The sequence below is a fragment of the Electrona antarctica genome (assembly GCF_951216825.1).
Source record: "Electrona antarctica genome assembly, chromosome: 6".
Taxonomy (NCBI): Eukaryota; Metazoa; Chordata; class Actinopteri; order Myctophiformes; family Myctophidae; genus Electrona; species Electrona antarctica.
The window spans coordinates 10,894,670-10,916,595 of NC_136811.1; the positions used below are offsets into that span (position 1 = coordinate 10,894,670).

Genomic DNA, 21,926 nt, shown 5'->3' on the forward strand with positions numbered 1-21,926 from the left:
AACCTGCCGTTTTTTTCTTCTTTCTAATTATTTGTTCGGCCCAAAAAATTGTGTTTGTTGTCATGATTTGTCACGACTCGAGTTGGCTTTGTCCGCGGCGTAAACGTCTTTAAATAAATACTTTCTGAAATGTCTATGAGGAAAATGAACGGAGAATCATTTCCTGGTCCATGGTAGAGGGCGGGACTGCGACGCTCTATAAACAAGGTGAATAATCACATGAATAGAGTGAAGAGTCAGAGTGCCTCAAAGAAACTAGAATGCCAGGTAAACCATAGCCTCTCGGTCCCAGCCTGCGAAGAGAACAGCCTGGTCACAACCTAAAGGCAGAGATGCTATCGGCGGAAGTGTCGGTCCCAGGAACATCCGTCAGATGTATTTCCCCCCGGATACGATATTTTTCTGACCAATCACTGTGAATGTTTCATTCACAGAGAATGTAAACTGATTTGTAAAGCATCAGCGTCATTTCCTTGAGCCGTACTTCCGCCAAAATCCCGCAACTTCTGCCCCCCAAAAATGATAGCGTCTACAGCGTAGGTATGAATCAAGCATCTCTCAGTCTAAATAACATGCTGTCTACGAACAGTCTATGAGTGTGTGTGTGTGTGTGTGTGTGTGTGTGTGTGTGTGTGTGTGTGTGTGTGTGTGTGTGTAGAGCTACACTCATATGCAAACAGCAGCTCTACCAGCTGAGATGTTTGATAGAGATGCTCCGATACAATTTTTTCCTGACCGAATATACAAGTATTTAATTTTGAGTACTCGCCGCAACCGAGTACTTGTTTTTGTTGAGCAGCCACTTATTTTACCCCCCGCCCCCTTTTTTTTAACCAATTTCATTTCATTGTTATGCCCTGTACTTGTAATGATACTGTAATTTTCAATTTCAGGGCTCGAAATTAACCTTTTTGTTAAAAAACAGACGTTATAGCCAATTTGGACGAATCATTATTTAAATCATAAAATAATTACGATGTAAAGGTAATGCATATGAGGGTGTATGCCTGTCAATATATTGGCCATATATAGCCTACTCAGTTAGCTTAGCAACACTCTGTTCCGTTGTGTGCGGCTGTGGCTCAGGAGGTAGAGCAGGTCATCCAATGATCCATGGGTCGGCGGTTCGAATCCCGGCTCCTCCTGTCTACATGTCGAAGTGTCCTTGGGCAAGACACTGAACCCCAAATTGCTCCCGATGTGCTGGTTGGTACCTTGCATGGCTTCCGCTGCAATCGGTGTATGAATGTGTGTGTGAATGGGTGAATGTAATGCACAATCTATGTAAAGCGCCTTGGATAAAGGCGCTATATAAATGCACCATTTTGTAAACAATGTACAGTAGAAGCTAATGCTATTAGCACCAACAGCTAGTGGCAGCTCAGCCTCAGAGGGGAATGGAATGGTAATGATCCAGAGCTGTTTTTGGTTCACTCGGCGTGTCGCTTTGGTCACAACACAGTGCTCAATCAATTGAATGTTTTGGTATCGGGTCAGAGTATCGGGACCTCTACCGATACCGAGTACGAGTACAAACATGGGTAGGGTATCGGGCCCGATACCGATACTGGTATCGGTGCAACTCTACTTGTAGATTGGCTATTTCCCAAAAAATCCTGAGAAAAGTTACAACAGAAATCTTGTATGGGGGTCCCTAGCACAACCCTCTTTTCAGATGGGGGTCTCAAGCCTAATACGTATTCATTTGGGGTCCCGTGACGTGAAAAAGATATGGGGCTCCATTTTCGTCACCGCTAAACCCCTTATCCCTAAACTTCTTTGCCTTTTTACTATTTTGCAAAACATTTTTGAATCGTTAAAATGGCCAGTCTACAAGCTCACAACGTGTCAATGTAGATTGGCTAGTTGAACTATTCAAAAATGTTTTTCAAAATAGTAAAAAAAGGCAAAGAAGTTTAGGGATAAGGGTTTTAGCAGTGACGAAAATGGAGCCCATAGTTCATGCCGCTTTACTCTGATCTCGCAACTTATTGTCAATAGCTCTGGATAAAGAGTGCGTGTCAAATTGATAATGTGTTTGAAACTAGAGAACGTTTTAACTGTCTGTCAGACTCAGTAAAGCCAAGTTTTCACTAGAGTGCCAGAATGTTTCCAGTAAAAAATAATCACCACAGCTTGGCAATGAGACTGTTCTCTGTTAAGCACAACATGATAAAATCACAGTTTGTTGCTTTGGATCACAGTCGGAGTCCTCTGGCTGTCTGGAAGATCTTTCACTCATTTCAAACTGCTGACACAACGCTACTGTGTGTGTGTGTGTGTGTGTGTGTGTGTGTGTGTGTGTGTGTGTGTGTGTGTGTGTGTGTGTGTGTGTGTGTGTGTGTGTGTGTGTGTGTGTGTGTGTGTGTGTGTGTGTGTGTGTGTGTGTGTGTGTGTGTGTGTGTGTGTGTGTGTGTGTGTGTGTGTGTGTGTGTGTGTGTGTGTGTGTTGTCTCTACTGTATGTCTCCATTGGTTGGTGTGTAGTGAGTTCCATAACGTGACAGTTCTGTGTGTGCTATCTCTGTTCTTCCTGTGTGTGTGTGCGTGTGTGCGTGCGTGCGTGCGTGATAGTGAGCTCTATGAATAGAACAATGGTCTCCTTCAACTACATAATGTTAAGGAGGCCAGCATACAGACACTGACTTCATTTTATACCCATGATCTGAGAATGACACTGTTCAACAAGCAGTGACACACACACACACACACACACACACACACACACACACACACACACACGCACACGCACACGCACACACACACAAAATTTCATTCAGTTTAATATTCCTGTTTAGGTCATGTAGATGCCACGGCCATGTGATTTTCTGACTCACACAAACACCCACATGTATGCACACACGCGTTTGCGCGCACACACGCACACACACGCACGCGCATGGCGCACGCGCGCAGTCACAGTGTTTAAGTCCGTCAGTATTCAGGGACCTGATCAGAGGTCAGAGGTCAGTACTTCCTGCTATCCAGGCACCATGCAGGCTCGCTCCGTGACCTCTGACCTTGTCACTCTGTTGCTGTCTGTTAACACACTCTGTCACTGTCCGCCATGCAGTCTACAATGTAGGCCAGTGGTTCCCAAACCTTTTCATGTCAAGGACCCCCCAAATTGACACTCATTAGCCCCGCGGACTCCCATTTGAAAATAAATATATGCCAGGGACCCCCCATAAGAGAAGATTTTTATGGCTCCAGCAGTGATTTTCATTTCAAGGGGCCCCCGGTTTGACCCGCATTAGGCTATGGTCCCCTATTTAATGGCATTTCTATCTCTGGGACCACAATTTATATTGTAAAATCAAAGTTAATTTAACTCAGAGAGTGTACAAAGGGAACCAAATGGAAGGTCCATTTGGTTCCCTTTGTACACTCTCTGAGTTACAGACCCATAAGGGTCCATTTGGTTCCTAACTATCATTTAGCTGGGGACCCCCTGGAACTCCCTCAAGGACCCCTAGGGGTCCCCGGATCCCACTTTAGGATCCACTGATGTAGGCAACGTATAGCGGACGATCGTATCCAGCTCAATTACTTGTTTTTTGAGGGCCTCCTATGTCCAGCTTTGAGGGTGTGTGTAACACAAACATTGTCCTAACACAAACATTACATGGCAATGAATGCCAATGAATGGCCAGCTTTGAGTGTTTGTGTAAACACAAACAATTGCGTAAACACAAACATTGAAGATGTTGAAGGTGAGGACGCAAATTCTGATTGGCCGGAATGAGATGATGTACACATTTCGTTCCATTTGTACGCTCTCAGAGTTATGGGGTTCCTTGAAATGTAAACGTTTGAGAACCACTGCACACTAAATGGAACAGAGCCTTAATTAGTATCATCGGTAACACCTGTGAAGGGAGTAGGGAAGCGGCCCGGAAGTAGGAAGAGTTAGTACAAGTACAGTATGTGTGCATTGAGCCTATTGTGTTAGTATGGACACTCAACAAAGCCGCATGCACCACGGTGGATTCGAATCCCCAGCAGCCTCTGCTGTGTGATGCGTTGTGAGCTCGTAGATCGGCTATTTTCACTATTTTATTTTTTTGATGTTTTTTTTGTGGCTTTTGCCTTTTATTTTATATTTTTTATGGAGGGACAGACAGTAGGCTGACAGGAAATGGGGAGAGAGATGGGGGGGGGAAGACATGCAGTAAAGGCTGTCGGGAGTCGAACCCGCGGCACACTGCCAGACTGGATTACCAGCCAAGGTGCCTGGACCATTGAGCCATGGCCCAGGCCTATTTTCACTATTTTTAATAATAAGCATATTGCACACATTTTATAATTATTATTATTATAAAAAAAAGAAAGGAACGGTTTTACGACATACAAGGTGTCCACCCTGCTGAGTCAGACTCATAATAGTCACATAATTCTAATGTAAAGAGAACAATTTACCTTTTACAGGAACCTTGTGATTCCCAAGAGGCAGCTCACTGTGAGATACAACGCACACTGACTGACAGGCGCATGGGGCAGGGGTCAAATGCCACGGCCATTGGCCTGGGGAGATGTCATCATCTTCACTGAAGACAGACAGACAGACAGACAGACAGACAGACAGACAGACAGACAGACAGACAGACAGACAGACAGACAGACAGACAGACAGACAGACAGACAGACAGACAGACAGACAGACAGACAGACAGACAGACAGACAGACAGACAGACAGACAGGCCAATGACTGGCATGAGGGACGAAGTTGTCGTCATCTTCACTGAAGACAGACAGACAGACAGGCCAACGACGGGGCTAGGACAGTGGTTCTCAAAGTGGGGGTCCGGGGTCCCCCAGGGGACCTTGAGGGGGTTCCATGGGGTCCACAGTTAGTTAAATGATTGATAGCACACTTCATTACCTATACCTACAGTATACCGAAGCCTCTCGGTGCAGTCTACAGTAGGCTATACCATAGTGCTTTACGCTTCATTCACCGGTGAGAGCTTTTATACAGTTGGAGGCCATCGATATTGTCCTTTTCTTTTTGCTGAGGTTTGCGTGATCTGCGCAAAAGGACAGTTAACCCTTTTTGGGCGGGAACCCCTTTTGGTGTTTTAAACATTATGTTATAATTTGGCTATTGAAAAATAGCAGATCTACAAGCTCATAGCGCGCCACCGAGTGGCGCGCTACGAGCTTGTAGGTCTGCTATTTTTGAAAAATCGTGAAAATATTTATTTCAGAAAAACTGGAGGATTTAGAAGGATTTTTTAAAATTTTGAGGTCAGGCCTAAATGGGTCAAATGATAAGGGACAATATCGGTGGCACCCAACTGTATACTCATCATTGTGTTTTATATGATAAATTGGGTTGTCCTTCACTCAGCACTCGTAGTGAAGCGAGACTGTTGTTTTATTTATTTATGAGGCCCTGCTGTGTGGCAGAGCTCCCGCTGTATTTATCCTCGCTTTTAATTCCCCAAACCACGGGATGTCTAACGCGCTCACAGTCTTACATTACACTTCAAATTCCACGAATGAACAGTGAACAAGGAGGGACTGCTTTCATCTTTTATGCTCCGCACAAATGGAGGAAAATCCAGGACTGTGGACAATCTGGTCTCCATGGAGTCATTCCAAACACTACTCCAGGATGCAACACATAGCGACTGTACCTGTTTTTTGTAGCCACAAAGTAATATTAATATTGCTCATCTATATTTTATCTAATTGTGTTATTTGTTGTTTCTTTTTTTGTATATATTGTAATTGTACTCAGGGTGTCCTTGTAAAAAAAGAACATGCTCTCAAGGGTCTCCGCTGATTAAATAAAGGTCGAGAGGAACGATACAGACACGTATGCGTCTGGGGGACAGGGTGGCATTCCGACGCACCGCCATTCCGACTACGTGGCTTCCGTGTGCGGTTAGGGTTAGTGTTAGGGAGAGGGTTAGTAATGCTGACCCTGCGGTTAGGGTTAGGGACAGGGTTAGTAATGCGGCTAGTCGGAATGGCGGCTGTAACTCGGAGACTGTACAAAATGATGGACCATCATGATGGACACTTACGGGTCCATTTGGTTCCATTTGTACACTCTCAGATGTTGGATTTAACATTGATGATTTTACAGTGTAGATTAGGGTCCCAGAAATGAAAATGCCTAATTCATATCAAATTGGGTCCCTTGAAATTATAACGGTTGAGAATCACTGCTATAGCCTTAACAATGTCTCTTTTGTGGGTCCGTGGGCAGAGGCGGACTTACCGTTGGGCTAGGGTGGGCTGCAGCCCGGGGGCCCCCGACTAGGGGGCCCCCCCAAAAAAAATGTTTTAATTATAAAATTGTAAAGTATTGAAATCCAATTCAAGTGAAATGTGTGTATAGTTATTGTATTTAGTTGTATTATGGTTAAACCATTGAGAGCTTCTGCCTGCCTGCCTGCCTCTCTTTTTAGGGGCCTGGGTACCCCAAAATGAAAACAAAATAGCCCAAATTTTGGGCTCTGCCGCACGCCCCAAGGGGGGCCCTCAAATTTGCTCTAGCCCGGGGGCCCTCATCAAGGTAAATCCGGCTCTGCCCATAAGGGTCAATTTGGTTCCAAACTATCATTTAGTTGGGGACCCCCTGGAACTCCCTCAAGGACCCCTGGGAGTCCCCGGACCTCACTTTGCGAACCACTGTATGGTGTCGTCAAATCGCTCAAAAATGGACGGCCTGCACAAATCTGCATTTCCTGGCTTGCACGACAACAGTTTGTGCTGTGTGTGATGTCAGACCTTACCTCCTGGTCAGCCTATACATCAAGTGTGAATTGTCATTTACTTTCACTTCATCTCCGAGCTTAGTATTGAGGTTTACCCTGGAGGAGTTTCCTGAGAAGTAGCCCTGAGTGAGTGACTATTGTCCAACCCCAACAGAGGAACCTAAGAACTCTCGTTCTCCTCACAGTCCATTTAATAGCTGCATTTCATGATGGAAGGAAGGACACAGAGGAGTGAGCAGATCCCTTCAGCGGCCCGTCAGCAAATAATAAACTGCTCTGTAACCAGCCAGAAACATGGAGACACAGATGAACCTACATCTAACAGTCATCAACAGTTTACCACGAATGTAGCTCTGGCGGGAGGAGTAAAGACAAATCAGCCGAGTTACACAGGAAAGAAAGCCCACATCTGTAAACAGTGTGACAAGAGTTTCAGTTGTTTAGGTGATCTGAAGAAGCACCAGCGAATCCACACTGGAGAAAGACCTTACCACTGTGAACAGTGTGACAAGAGTTTCTATGTGTCAGGTCACCTGAAGTCACACCTGCGTATCCACACTGGAGAAAAGCCATACCACTGTAAACAGTGTGACAAGAGTTTCTCTATGTCAGGTAACCTGAAGTCACACCTGCGTGTCCACACTGGAGAAAAGCCATATCACTGTAAACAGTGTGACAAGAGTTTCAGTAATTTGAAGTCACACCTGCGTATCCACACTGGAGAAAAGCCATATCACTGTAAACAGTGTGACAAGAGTTTCAGTGGGTCAAGTGGTCTGAAGAAACACCAGCGAATCCACACTGGAGAAAAACCATACCACTGTAAACAGTGTGACAAGAATTTCAGTAGTTTAGGTGATCTGAAGAAGCACCAGCGAATCCACACTGGAGAAAGACCTTACCACTGTGAACAGTGTGACAAGAGTTTCTATGCGTCAGGTAACCTGAAGTCACACCTGCGTATCCACACTGGAGAAAAGCCATACCACTGTAAACAGTGTGACAAGAGTTTCAGTAAGTTAGAGAAGCTGCAGAGACACCAGCGTCGCCACACTGGAGAAAAGCCATACCACTGTAAACAGTGTGACAAGAGTTTCAGTCAGTTAGGTAATCTGAAGAGACACCAGCGTATTCACACTGGAGAAAAGCCATACCACTGTAAACAGTGTGACAAGAGTTTCTCTGTGTCAGGTAACCTGATGTTACACATGCGTATCCACACTGGAGAAAAGCCATACCACTGTGAACAGTGTGACAAGAGTTTCCGTCTGTCAAATCATCTGAAGAGACACCAGCGTATTCACACTGGAGAAAAGCCATACCACTGTAAACAGTGTGACAAGAGTTTCCGTGAGTCAAGTGATCTGAAGAAACACCAGCGTATCCACACTGGAGAAAGACCTTACCACTGTGAACAGTGTGACAAGAGTTTCTATGCGTCAGGTAACCTGAAGTCACACCTGCGTATCCACACTAGAGCTCTTCACGGGTCCAAACAAATGGTCCCGAAATCCGAAATTAATCTGTGACATTTTACCGATTCCGACCCGTTCCGAAAACATTTTCAAAGAGGAAACCCAACCCGAATGGATCCGTGACTATTTCATCCGATTCCGATATGTTCCGAGATTTCTTTCAAATGGCGGCACCGAGCCTGTCCAAGATCCGATTATTTCCGACATTCCAAGAGACCCGACCCAGCCAGGCAGAGATCAATGTGGACTTTATGAAATAATATAGCGGACGTAATGACCAATTACCATTTTATGATTAAAACGCAAGAGAGAGACACACACACACACACACACACACAGAGAAACAGAGAGAGAGAGAGAGGTTCCCTGCAGGCTGCAGCAGAGGGTAAGAGAGACCAAATTTGAGCCAGATTCTCATTCCAGGCAATGCATCGCTGCGGAGTGCCATCACTTTCTTAGCGCGATCAAAGTTTAGACTTTTATAAGGTCTCAAAGATGAGAGTTTTCCTCATTTTGAGGAAAATAAGGACTATTAAAAAAAACAAAAAAATACATTTTTAATTACCGGATTAAATGATATTAAAGAAAGACGAAATTTCACGTTCTGTCACAGGCAGGCGGTGGAGAAATTAACGTAACTCCGTGTTCCTGGCATTAATGCGGTTAAAAAAAGTTTTTGAAATTTTATTGCACCCAAAAAGTATAGATTTTCTGTGGTCTGTGGTTTGTGCTCTGAATTGCCTGTAGACTGTGAGGATAAGAGTCCACAAATCTCATATATGACCAGGGCTGGACTTACCGTTGGGCTAGCGTGGGCTGCAGCCGCTGCCTCTCTCTTTTGGGGGGGGGGGGGGGGGCTGGGTACCCCAAAATTACAGCGAAATTAAAACAAAATACCCTAATTCTCATCAGCGCTGGAAGGGGGGTGTGGCAGCACCCCCTGTTGGTGAAGAGGATAATTTTTTGACATGTCTATCAAAGCGTGCAGATTGCACAGTGAGTGAGTTGACAGATAGACACAACAACATGACGAGACGCTAAACGTATTGTAGTTTTACTTTCACCTGCACCAAGTGGTTTCAAGAAATCTAACCCAAACAACAACACAATAAGAGTCACATACTGTTATTATGATTAACTCGGTTACTCGGATGAGGAGGAGGAGGTGGAAATAACAACAACGACAACTAATATATAGTAAGTATAACAGGTGTGTGTGTGTTAGAGATGTTTGTCGAGTGTTTGTGTTGGAACGCTCAGTGCGGCTGCACAGTTCATATACAGCTCCTTCCAGAGAGAGATCATATATGGAGAGTGGAGACACTACACTGCTGTGTGCGCATGTGTATACGAGTCTCTCTCTCTCTCTCGTACATGATGCTGCGGTGCTAGGTCCTAAATAAGTCATTATTAGGCCAATTATACCCGAATAAGACCTGAAATTTCGCGCGGCCTCGCGTACCCTTCAACCCCCTCTGGTATAAATACCTTCCAGTGCCCCTGCTAATTCTTTTCCGGCCGTACGGCTTCGCCAAAATGCACCGTGCAGCCCAGGGGGGCCCTGAAATGTTGTATAGCCCGGGGGCCCTTGGGACGGTTAATCCGGCCCTGTCCGTGGGCTATATCAATCTGGAAAAACTTTGAGAACCACTGGGCCAGGAGACTGGTAAGAGGGGTAGAGTTTGCATCATGCTGGGTTGGAGGGGTCATATGATATGATGATATGATATGATATGATATAGTACTTTATTGTCAGTACACACTGCAATTTGTCTTGCGACCCAGCAGCCAAGTATGCACATTTACAAGAACACATTTGACATAACACAAATAACAAGACAATTTACATACATAAAGACATGAAGACAAGAGCAATGTCCACCGCCTAGATTACCCCGTGGCTACTACAACTCTCGATTAAGCCTCAAAGTCGACTGGTGGACAAAGGACCTCTTTAGTCTGACCTTATTGTATGCTGGGACACCATATCTCCTTCCTGAAGGTAGCAACCTATATTCTCCATACAACACATGGCTAGTATTAGAGGTGATATTCCTTGCTAACCTTAGGATGCTGTTATCATACGTGGATGTATAAAGTTTCTGAAGTGCTTGTCCAACAGTCTTTGAACAAATATTGTTGGACAACCACTTCAGAATTATACATCCATGGTGCGTTGTGCGTTGTTGTCATAAGACTTGGTCCTCCCTCCTGAACTCCAGTTGTACCATCTCCCATTAAAATGTTAGCTATGGCATCATGTTAGCAATGGCTAGACAATGACTGAGTGGACCTTTTATGTGGCCAAAAGAACCATACATATGACTCATCAATCATCAGTCAATTACATTCAATTCAAAGGGCCTTTACTGGCACGAGAACACATACCTTTACATTGCCACAAAGCAAATGTTGAAATAAAACTAATCAAAACTAAGACAAATGTGTACAAATAAAGGGGAATAAAGAAATGTGTAAACAGAGCTGTGTCAGAGCTTTTCTCTACCTATCAGTGTCTCAGACTAACACTCTCTCTCTCTCTCTTTCTCTCTCTCTCTCTGTCCTATTTACCCCTTTTCCTCGATCTTTCTCTCTCTCTCTCTGTGTCTCAGTTAAAGCAGTTTATCCTTGTCACCAATGTGCAACCAAACATAGAATGGTACATCCAACAAGCTGTTACAAGTGTTAATGCATGCCGTGTGTGTGTGTGTGTGCGTGGGCCAATCTTTGTACCGTCCATGGATTCTTGGAAGTATCTCTCAACTCTCCGCCTTCTGCTCTTCCTCCCACCATCTCTCCTTGTATCTTTCTCTCTCTCACCCCCTATTCTCCACCATCTCTCTCTCTCCCAGTCTGCAGGTATCCGCGAGGAGCGGGGTGACGAGGTGGAGGTGGAGCTGACGGACAGCCATACGAAGCTGACCCTGTCCAGGGAGGAGGTGCAGAGGATGAACCCGCCGCGCTTCAGCAAGGTGGAGGACATGGCCGACCTCACGTGCCTCAACGAAGCCTCGGTGCTCCACAACCTCCGCGAGAGATACTTCTCGGGACTCATCTACGTGAGTGTCGACCCCCGAACCGCCTTGACCACATGAACGTTCCTTATTCCTGGGGGGCAAACTCGCCACTCTACAGCAGGGGTTTTCAACGTTTTTGGCCGGGGACCCCCGGAAATGTTTTGGCAATGTCTCGGGACCCCCGCCCCGCCCCCTCCCGACCCCCAATATAAATTGACTGCTACAATAACCTTAACCCATTTTGGGTGGGAACCCCTTTTGGTGTTTTAAGCATTGTTATAATTTAGCTATTGAAAAATAGCAGATCTACAAGCTCATAGCGCGCCACCGAGTGGCGCGCTATGAGCTTGTAGGTCTGCTATTTTTGAAAAAAAGTGAAAATAAAATTTAAAAAAAAATCTTTTTTTTTTAAAGAATTTTTGAAAATAATTTGGGGACCCCCTAAAATAATTTGGCGACCCCCCGAGGGGTCGCGACCCACGGGTTGAGAACCCCTGCTCTACAGTACAAGCATAACATTCCCCCCTTACTACAGCCTGCAGAGGTTATTATTTTGTGCACAAGGCGGCACAAAATCACAGTAAAAGTCTCAAGGCACACATTTAAAAACGCACAAAAACGACAGACTTAATCACTTCAAACCTTTTTCAAAAATAGCCCAAATCGCTCGCTCTACTAGCTCGCAATGCGTCCCGAATGCAACGCTTCGCGAGCTTATAGTGTGACACTCTTGTACGACAAAGAAGGGCATTCATTTACCAAAAAAAAGAAAAAGTTGAAACATGGCGGCGGTACAAGATTTATGCCCGAGAGCGACAACATGCAACCTGCTCTACTGGAATCGGTTGCAAAACGCTGCCTGTCTGTCACGCTAGCGGTAGAACTTCAAAGATACCGTAATGAGTTTTATGATGAGATTTGTCAGCACCACTCACACATGTTTTGGCTGTTTCTTTTCCTTCCTGCCTCATTGTGCCTTGAAGACTAGGGTTTGCCTGCATGCAGGACTTGTGGGCATGGCGTCTAAGCTTGAAGCTACAAGACGCTCCGCAGATCATGTTATGTCATGAGTAGTTTTCTCCAGACAGACGTACAGTATTGAGCTATCAAATTGAACAGGACATATACTGTCTGTCACATACATTAAAGTGACAGTATGTCACTTTAATGTGTGCACACACGCACGCACGCACGCACGCACGCACACACACACACACACACACACACACACACACACACACACACACACACTCGTTTAGCCTTCACAGTCTCCTGCTAGAAACACAATCTGTCAAAGCCTGTCTACAACCTCTGTTCCGAAGGATCCAATGTAGTTTTATTTAGTCCCAAGCTCTTGTTAAAACCTAATTTGTATTGCTTAAATATGTATAAAAACCCATACTACAGATGTAACAACTCAGACTTCAATTTTCAAGATTCTTCGTAGTAGCAAAAATAACACATCTATAAGCTCACAGGGCACAGCATATTCTCACTGTCAAGTCGTATACTATAGTGATGAATTGAGGAAAAATCTGACCACGCTGCACTTATTTGATATGGCGGGACTCCCCTGCCGCGTCGTTGTTCAATGATCCTGGTAGTTGCATCCATTGGAATGTGGAAATGCCGTTCTTACTCACAACTCACGGCAGGCGTGCCGTCAGAAGCAGATTGAGCACTGTAGAGGCACCTCGCCCCAACCCAGGCACCCAGCCCCGCCCCGGCCCAGACAACCTGCCTCAAGCCAGGCACCCAGCCCCAAGTCAGGCATCCAGTCCCAAGTCAGGCATCCAGCCCCACCCTGGCCCAGACAACCTGCCCCAAGCCAGGCATCCAGTCCCAAGTCAGGCATCCAGTCCCAAGTCAGGCATCCAGCCCCACCCTGGCCCAGACAACCTGCCTCAAGCCAGGCACCCAGCCCCAAGTCAGGCATCCAGTCCCAAGTCAGGCATCCAGCCCCACCCTGGCCCAGACAACCTGCCCCAAGCCAGGCATCCAGTCCCAAGCCAGGCAACCTGCTCCAAACCAAACAACCTGCCCCACCCCAGGCAACCTGCCACAAGCCAGGCAACGTGCCCCAAGCCAGGCACCCAGCCCCAAGCCAGGCAACTCACCCCAAGCCAGGCAACCCACCCCAAGCCAGGCAACCCGCCCCAAGCCAGGCAACCCACCCCCAAGCCAGGCAACTCACCCCAAGCCAGGCAACCCACCCCAAGCCAGGCAACCCGCCCCAAGCCAGGCAACCCACCCCCAAGCCAGGCAACCCGCCTAGCTGAGTGAGGGGCCGTACAGAGTGGTGCAAGGTCCACTTCTGTTGACGTTCGGGTTGCACACTGATAGGCCTGGAATTGCAAAATATCAGTCTCCTTGTCAACATGTGACGTGCACAGAACTCGCCACCCGTTCGACACAACGGATCATGAGAATAAGTTGCACACCGTGTCTGTCGCGATCTTCCGCTTTGTGAGCTTGTAGATCAGCTATTGTGACTAATTTGTCAAGAAACCATTACAACAGGGGTTTGTAAGGTGTGTGTGTGTGTGTGTGTGTGTGTGTGTGTGCATTCCAGCACATACTGTAGTGCATGCTTGTGCATCACCTGTGTAACTGATAGTCAGTGTTGTTGACAGAAGCAGGGAGTCATTTTACATAGCTGCTCATGAGAGAGAGAGAGAGAGAGAGAGAGAGAGAGAGAGAGAGAGAGAGAGAGAGAGAGAGAGAGAGAGAGAGAGAGAGAGAGAGAGAGAGAGAGAGAGAGAGAGAGAGAGAGAGAGAGAGAAGGGGCCACAGCGTCTCCACTTACAAGTGTAGAGGGGGGGGGGGGGGGGTAGATGAGAAAGATACCGTAGATTAGAGATATCGATTAGTTTCTGAGAGATTATCTCACTGAATACGTTCTCCATTAGTCGAATGATCAAGAAGCACATTTTATACAAATCTGTTATTTATTATATATATATAATATCAACTATATACAAAATATGTTTATTTTTTATATTATACAGCTAAATCTAATCTAATCTAAAAGTCTGATTTTACTGTTGCAGCCCTGTTGAGCTTCATAGTCTATTAAATATCACAGACCATGTGTACAGTTTCTGTAACTTTCGACCGCAAAAAAGGAATCCCATCCATCTCCATATTCTTTTGCCAAAATCATTTTTTATTATAATCAGGGGTTCAGCATTTTATCAAATGAACCAGTTGAATCAATAAAAAACAGGTCTGTGATATTGAATGGACTATGGGGTGTAGTTTAGACCAGTCATTGGTTACACAGTCATTAGTAAGAGGGTGTACCCAGCTGTCAGAACAAAGATGAATGATGAGCACAGATGTGTGGGGTTCCCTACAGATACGTGGAATACCTCAGCTAGGTGTACTTCAATGGCATGCGTCTTAATCCTCCTGTGTCTCAATTGTTTTTTCTGTGAACGCCGATGCTTTGTTGTTCTGCACGACGGGAGATGGGAGTGGCTTCACACACCATGACACCCATGTGCAGTTTTTGTGCCCACTCAGTAGGGTAGCCATTTTGGAAAGAACTCTTCCTAGTACTTCCGCATGGCCCCTTCCCTACTTCCTTCACAGGTGTTACCGATGATACCAATTAAGGCTCTGTTAAATTTAAGTGTACAGTGGTTCTCAAACTTTTTAATTTCAAGGACTCTGAGAGTGTACACAATTTGAATACACTCTCAGAGTTACACACCCGTGAGTGGGGCCACTTGGAACTCACTCAAGTACACGTTGATGTAGCAGAGTGTTTCCATTGAGCCAACATGCACAATAGCAGCACCCTGACTCTGTTTGACCATAATGGAACAGAGCCTTCATTAGTATCATTAACACTGACTCTGTTTGACCAGAATGGAACAGAGCCTTCATTGGTATCATTAACACTGACTCTGTTTGACCAGAATGGAACAGAGCCTTCATTAATATCATTAACACTGACTCTGTTTGACCAGAATCATGGAACAGAGCCTTTATTAGTATCATTAACACTGACTCTGTTTGACCAGAATGGAACAGAGCCTTTATTAGTATCATTAACACTGACTCTGTTTGACCAGAATGGAACAGAGCCTTCATTAGTATCATTAACACTGACTCTGTTTGACCAGAATGGAACAGAGCCTTCATTAGTGTCATTAACACTGACTCTGTTTGACCAGAATGGAACAGAGCCTTCATTAGTGTCATTAACACTGACTCTGTTTGACCAGAATGGAACAGAGCCTTCATTAGTATCATTAACACTGACTCTGTTGGACCAGAATGGAACAGAGCCTTCATTAGTATCATTAACACTGACTCTGTTGGACCAGAATGGAACAGAGCCTTCATTAGTGTCATTAACACTGACTCTGTTTGACCAGAATGGAACAGAGCCTTTATTAGTATCATTAACACTGACTCTGTTTGACCAGAATGGAACAGAGCCTTTATTAGTGTCATCAACACTGACTCTGTTTGACCAGAATGGAACAGAGCCTTTATTAGTATCATTAACACTGACTCTGTTTGACCAGAATGGAACAGAGCCTTCATTAGTATCATTAACACTGACTCTGTTTGACCAGAATCATGGAACAGAGCCTTCATTAGTATCATTAACACTGACTCTGTTTGACCAGAATGGAACAGAGCCTTCATTAGTATCATTAACACTGACTCTGTTTGACCAGAATGGAACAGAGCCTTCATTAGTATCATTAACACTGACTCTGTTTGACCAGAATGGAACAGAGCCTTCATTAGTATCATTAACACTGACTCTGTTTGACCAGAATGGAACAGAGCCTTCATTAGTATCATTAACACTGACTCTGTTTGACCAGAATGGAACAGAGCCTTCATTAGTATCATTAACACTGACTCTGTTTGACCAGAATGGAACAGAGCCTTTATTATTATTATGTAGGGGTTCATGTGGTTAACCTATAACCCCAGCATCCGTATTCTATAGCAGATCGCCAAGCTCACAACCCGTACGTCGCAGATTGTAGATCAGCTATTTCACTGTTTCTCAAAAGAGTCAACAATCAACTAAAAAGGATTCAAAATATGGCTGTGAATGAAATATCATGGTATGACTGGCATACTTGCCGAAACCAGCATTTTAAGCAGTATCGGCAGCTTTTACGATACTGGTATCGGTACAACTCTGCTACTGCAATCAATTAAATGAAAGTGTGTGTGTGTGTGTGTGTGTGTGTGTGCGTGTGCGTGCGTGTGTGTGTGTGTTGAACTCACAGACATACTCGGGCCTGTTCTGCGTGGTGGTCAACCCCTACAAGAACCTGCCCATCTACACGGAGTCCATCGTGGAGATGTACCGCGGCAAGAAACGCCACGAGATGCCCCCGCACATCTACGCCATCTCCGAGGCGGCCTACCGCAGCATGCTGCAAGGTATACTGTCTTCTCTGCAACAGACACGTGTGATAGAAATTACACTCTCGAGCAGGGTTGTTTTCGTCGACTAAAACTATGACGAAAAATGTTCGCCGACTAACTAAATGAAAAACTAAGCGATGATGACTAAAACTAAGACTACATTTACGGACAATTTCGTCAACAGATAAAAACTAGACTAAAATGTTAGGAAGGGGACTAGTGGACAAGAGATCCAGTATGAGTCATTTGACACTTGGTTGCATGCTGAATCTACAAGCTCACAACGCGTCGCGCTGCGTTGTGAGCTTGTAGATCGGCTATTTTCAGCAAGTGTAAAATCAGTCATTACGACGGCATCAAGGCCCACCAAAATACATATAAACATACATATACATATAAACCCCTATTAAAAAATTGCTCAATGCTGACAGCAAGTGGATTCATGAATGTATGTATATAGACAATATTTATATATATTTTTTAATGTTTTCTTTTGTGGCTTTCGCCTTTTATTTTATATTTTTTATGGAGGGACAGACAGTAGGCTGACAGGAAATGGGGACATGCAGTAAAGGCCGTCAGGATCGGGAGTCGAACCCACGGCACACTGCCAGACTGGATTACCAGCCAAGGTGCCTGGACCGCTGAGCCACGGCCCAGGCCATATAGACAATATTTTATGCCAATAAAAAAGACTATATACCAAATTTCCCACTCCACAACCCCGACTGCCGGACTAAAACATACAATTGGTGACTCGCCCTCGAATGAATTAACCACTTAAGCCCCATTTGAAAGAATTGCCGAAGGTCTCAACATGGTCACACGCTGTGAGATCAGCTATTTCTACCATTTTTAGAAATTGTTTTGAAGTGTAGGAAAGATTAAAAAAAAAGAAAGCCCATGAAACCATGGTCCACGACCAACCCTACAGTATGTTGGGGAAACACTGGCCTATACAGTCTACATGATGCTTTTCTCCCAGAGCAATATGGAACTAGAAAAGACTTCAGCTCAAAAATGAGCAACCTTGCATGCTATCAATAGTAATGAGCTCAAGGGTCACAGTGGCCAGCCATAGTGGCCACTGGACCGCACGCACGCACATGTTACTAGTACTGTGAAATTAAAAGCAAGGACATATTTTGAGTCGGGTACTCGACTACTCATGGAACCGCAGCACACATTGAACTGTAATGATAATGCGAATGATTTTCTTTTTCCACTCACACCAAGTATGACATTTGCATTTGGAACGTTTCAGCACTGCAGTCTACTGCTGTATCCATCTACCAAGTCATTGTCTATGCTATGTCAAACAGCGCCACCTCTGGACTGAAACTAGTATGAAGGCTAGCTGATGATAATCTATTCGCTTAAACAAAATGTATTTTCCAGCGAATTTCATAGTTTACTCCAACTTTGTTCTCGTTGGTCGACTTAGCAAAAAATAAGCTTGACATATTTAACATTTATTTAAAAGATTCACATTTGCTCAAACGGTCACTTGTCTACATTTAGTCGTTGTGGAGAGTTTATTTATTTATGTAACACTTTATTTACGAATTGCAAACAGTGCAGCAATTTCAATTGCTCTCAAGCATTGCTAAAGTGATAACACAAAGAAATCCCTGAGGGCTTTGATTAATTGATTTATTGATTGATTGATTGATTGAAGGCTTTATTAGACAGACATGCAGTACGGGGGCAGTACTGCATTTGAACAGTGCGGCCGGGTACAGTCATACACTTGGGCTAAAAGGATAGCACAAAAAAAAGTTCCTCTGGACCTTTTTTTTGTAAACGTTTCCATTGTCGTCCTGGGTATTCAATTCACAATCAGGACACATACAATACAATACAAATCCTCCTCACTGACAGGAGCAGTAAAGGGGTGGGGGTGGGGGGGGGGGTGTACTCTCTGGTGGAAGGCTAGAAGATTTATCGGTCCTGTTGCGATTAGCGGACAGATGTTCTATCAGGGCAGCAGGAGGACAGGAGCTTGTCATCCAGGTTCTACCTGTATGGACGGGTTTAGCCACTCAATACCAACCATTTGCAGCTTTGTTCACCAACGAACGGCACACAGCTGTAACTCGTGATCCTATTATCTATGTCGACGGCTAAATATTGGACAGAAAGGCCATTCCGTTGTTTAGACAGACTGTTGTTCTGTATTCATTTTGTAGGTCAGAAAATCGAATCGCTTATTGCAAACTTTGAAGAAAATGTTGCTTACGTTGACACAATAGAGCAGTGGTTCGCAAACTTTTTAGCTCGAGAACGGAAACAGAAAAGAGACATTTGATGTATCCCGTTGTTGTGAGATGTGCTATTTTCACTGCTTACAATTTTTCCTTTCTTTTATTTTCTTTATATTTATATGCTTGAATTGGTTTTTAATACATTTTTGTTGGGGGGGGGGGGGGGGGGGGGAATGTTTGAAAATCTTTTTAAATAATACTAATTAAAAATAAAATAAAATAAACCTTTTTGGAAACTAATGATATATTATAGGCAGGGGAATCAATCAATGGCATTGGCAAACGTGCTTCTTTTTTTTAGATTATTTCCGTACAGTGACGGCAGTTGCCAAAATACGATTTACGATTATTCTCGTGTGTGTAGCTGACTTGAAGGTGAGGCGCGGGCCACCGCGCCCGCGGGGGGTGGGGGGGGGGGGCAACATGACACAATGACAAATGGCAACAGGGTGCATTTTAGTCGTGGCGAGGAAGGCAGCCACATATCTGATTATTTGTAACAATACAGAAGACACTCGTCAAACATTTGTTCAGAGACAATTTTATTGTCTCGGCTGTCACACGGAGTCGACGATGGAATTAGTCAAATATTTTAAAAAGTAATCGTTTTAACCCATTAAGATCTGGAACGCGTCCGTGTCACTTTACCTGTTAACCACTTTTAACCATTATTTTATACTTTAGCTGTTGAAAAATAGCAGATCTAGAAGCTCGTAGCGCGACACCGAGTGCCGCGATACGAGCTTGTAGATCGGCTATTTTTGAAAAATCTTGAAAATGTGTGCACATCTTTGAATATATATTCTTTCCCAGCGCACGTTTTGTTTCTGGGGCGTCCATGGAACAACACATTTTCAGATGGGGGGGGTCTGTGGCCAAACACAGATAATTCTGTGGGTCCTTGACATGAAAAGGTTTGAGCACCAATGCACCATTGATGTCAGGATTTAGAAGACATTTTTTAGTAGAATCTGGTCTGGAGTCTTTATGGGTTAAAAGCAGTCGGCCTTGGACGGTTGCAACACGTGTGTGTGTGTGCTTCAGGTGGTGTTGTGTTGTTTCGGCTCTGACAGGACTGGCTGGGTGAGCTCTGACATGTTCAACTGTCTCTTTCAACCCTCCTTCCTTTGTTCTCTCTCTCCGTCTTCACTTTTCTGTCTGCTCTGCTTTCCCTCTCTCGTCTGTCTTTATTACTGTCAGGGGGTTGACGCTAAGGTCTCGGAGGCACTTGCCCCGGTGTCGGGGCAAGTACAGGTCATGTTCTATACTTGCCCAAAGATCATGCCCCGCTTGCCCCCGAAAAATAAATATGTCCATCATAAAATAATGGGTAAAATTTGATATGTCAATAGGTCATACCTCAATCTTTATGCCAAATACCTACAACCTACATAGTTATGGGTTCACGCTTGTCATTTTAGATTTTTAAGTGTAGCAACAGTGAAAACGGCACATTATATGAAAACAGTGCTCTTATTTTACGTTCAGGTGTTTATAGACAGAAGTCTCGTGTTGTGTTTATAGACGGTTGCGTCTCAAACGAGCACTTACCGGTCAGGTAACCTGAAAGCAAACTCTACCAACGCCTAATTACTCACTTGTTCTTCTCTCTCTTCATATCTCTCTTCATCTCCCGCCCTCTCTCTCTCGCTCTCTCTCTCTCTCTCTCTCTCTCTCTCTCTCTCTCTCTCTCTCTCTCTCTCTCTCTCGCTCTCTCTCTCTCATCCCCTCTCTCTCATTCTGTAGGTGTGTGTGTGTAATAATTGAACCTGTAGGACTAGTCTGAATTCTTTGGGAGTTTGTCCGTGGGAACAATGTGAGCCATTATTATCTAGTCAGTGTAGTGTGGATACCTGGCCTAACAACTTCTGTTGTAATTGCAGACCGTATGAGGCAAAGACAAGTATCCTGTCGTGACTTTTGCGCACCTATTTATAGTTCAGTCAGACATTATATATCTGGTATTCATGTCAAAATATATAATTAAGAAATAATCTATATACGAGCATATGTAGGCTACAGTATAGGCTACCGTATTGTCCCAAATATACGACGACTCTGATTATAAGACGACCCCCATTTTTCAAGACTCATTTGTGGAAAAAGAACATTGAATGTCAAATAGTCTAGTCCCCGATTATAATACGACCCCATTTTTTAGGACGCTTCGCGTCCTAAAAAAAGTCTTTCTCAGTGGGAGTCGAGGTACTCTGACTCTGAACCAGAAACATCAGTCTTTCTCAGCGGGAGTAGTCTTGTTCTCCTCCTAATCTCTGTTCTCATGGAATGGGGCAGGGGGGCACCCTATTATTGCACACTTGATGTGTTGGTATTCAAGTGTGTCCCGGTTTTTGGGGACGTTGATAAGTTGGACGTTGAGTGCCAATGAACATTCTCTGACATCGCCTGCCGGTGTTGAAGTCACTGGCTTGGACAATTGTCAAAATTTGACAGGTTTGGCGTGAGACCATGAAGTTGTTGAACATGTTGTTATGGCCTGTTTACTTGTGCAATAAGACAGGCTTAACGCACGCACACGCGTGCGTGCGTGCGTGCGTGCGTGCGTGCGTGCGTGCGTGCGTGCGTGCGTGCGTGCGTGCGTGCGTGCGTGCGTAGTATGGTATGTGCATATGGTGTGTGTGTGTGTATTGTGCAACGGTTATGTGTGTACAGTATTTCTCGTGTGTGAGGTTTGAGTTCGGAGATGCTCCACTTGCACAGGCCAGGGAACTAGGGCAGGTGGCTCCTTAGATAACCTCCTCCATTCCTCACCTCAAACCTACAATTAAAGTCACACTGAGAGAGTCAAAGGACTGTGATTAAGGCTTGCTGACGAGGTTTTATCCGTGATCGTAAGATAAGATCTATAATAGCAACCGTTTAGAGCACATGAACATATCCACCACTTATGCTGCTAATCGGAAAACAAGGCAAACACAGAATAAGTCAGTTTAGTGCTGATACTGAATCTCTGGATAACAGCTTTAGTTTATACACATTTTTCTTCTACCATTCTGAACCCGGCGTCCGTAATAGC

The 21,926-nt window shown here is 44.6% G+C and overlaps 1 protein-coding gene across 1 annotated transcript in view; it reads left to right on the top strand.

Annotated features, from left to right (window-relative positions):
- The window catches only part of myh14 (myosin, heavy chain 14, non-muscle), a 92,615-nt gene that overhangs the window by 13,927 nt on the left and 56,762 nt on the right, over nt 1-21,926 (top strand). The window contains exons 3-4 of the mRNA XM_079504485.1: nt 11,055-11,261; nt 16,484-16,640. Of these exons, the coding sequence (XP_079360611.1) occupies nt 11,055-11,261; nt 16,484-16,640 (364 nt within the window). The remainder of the gene's footprint in view (nt 1-11,054; nt 11,262-16,483; nt 16,641-21,926) is intronic.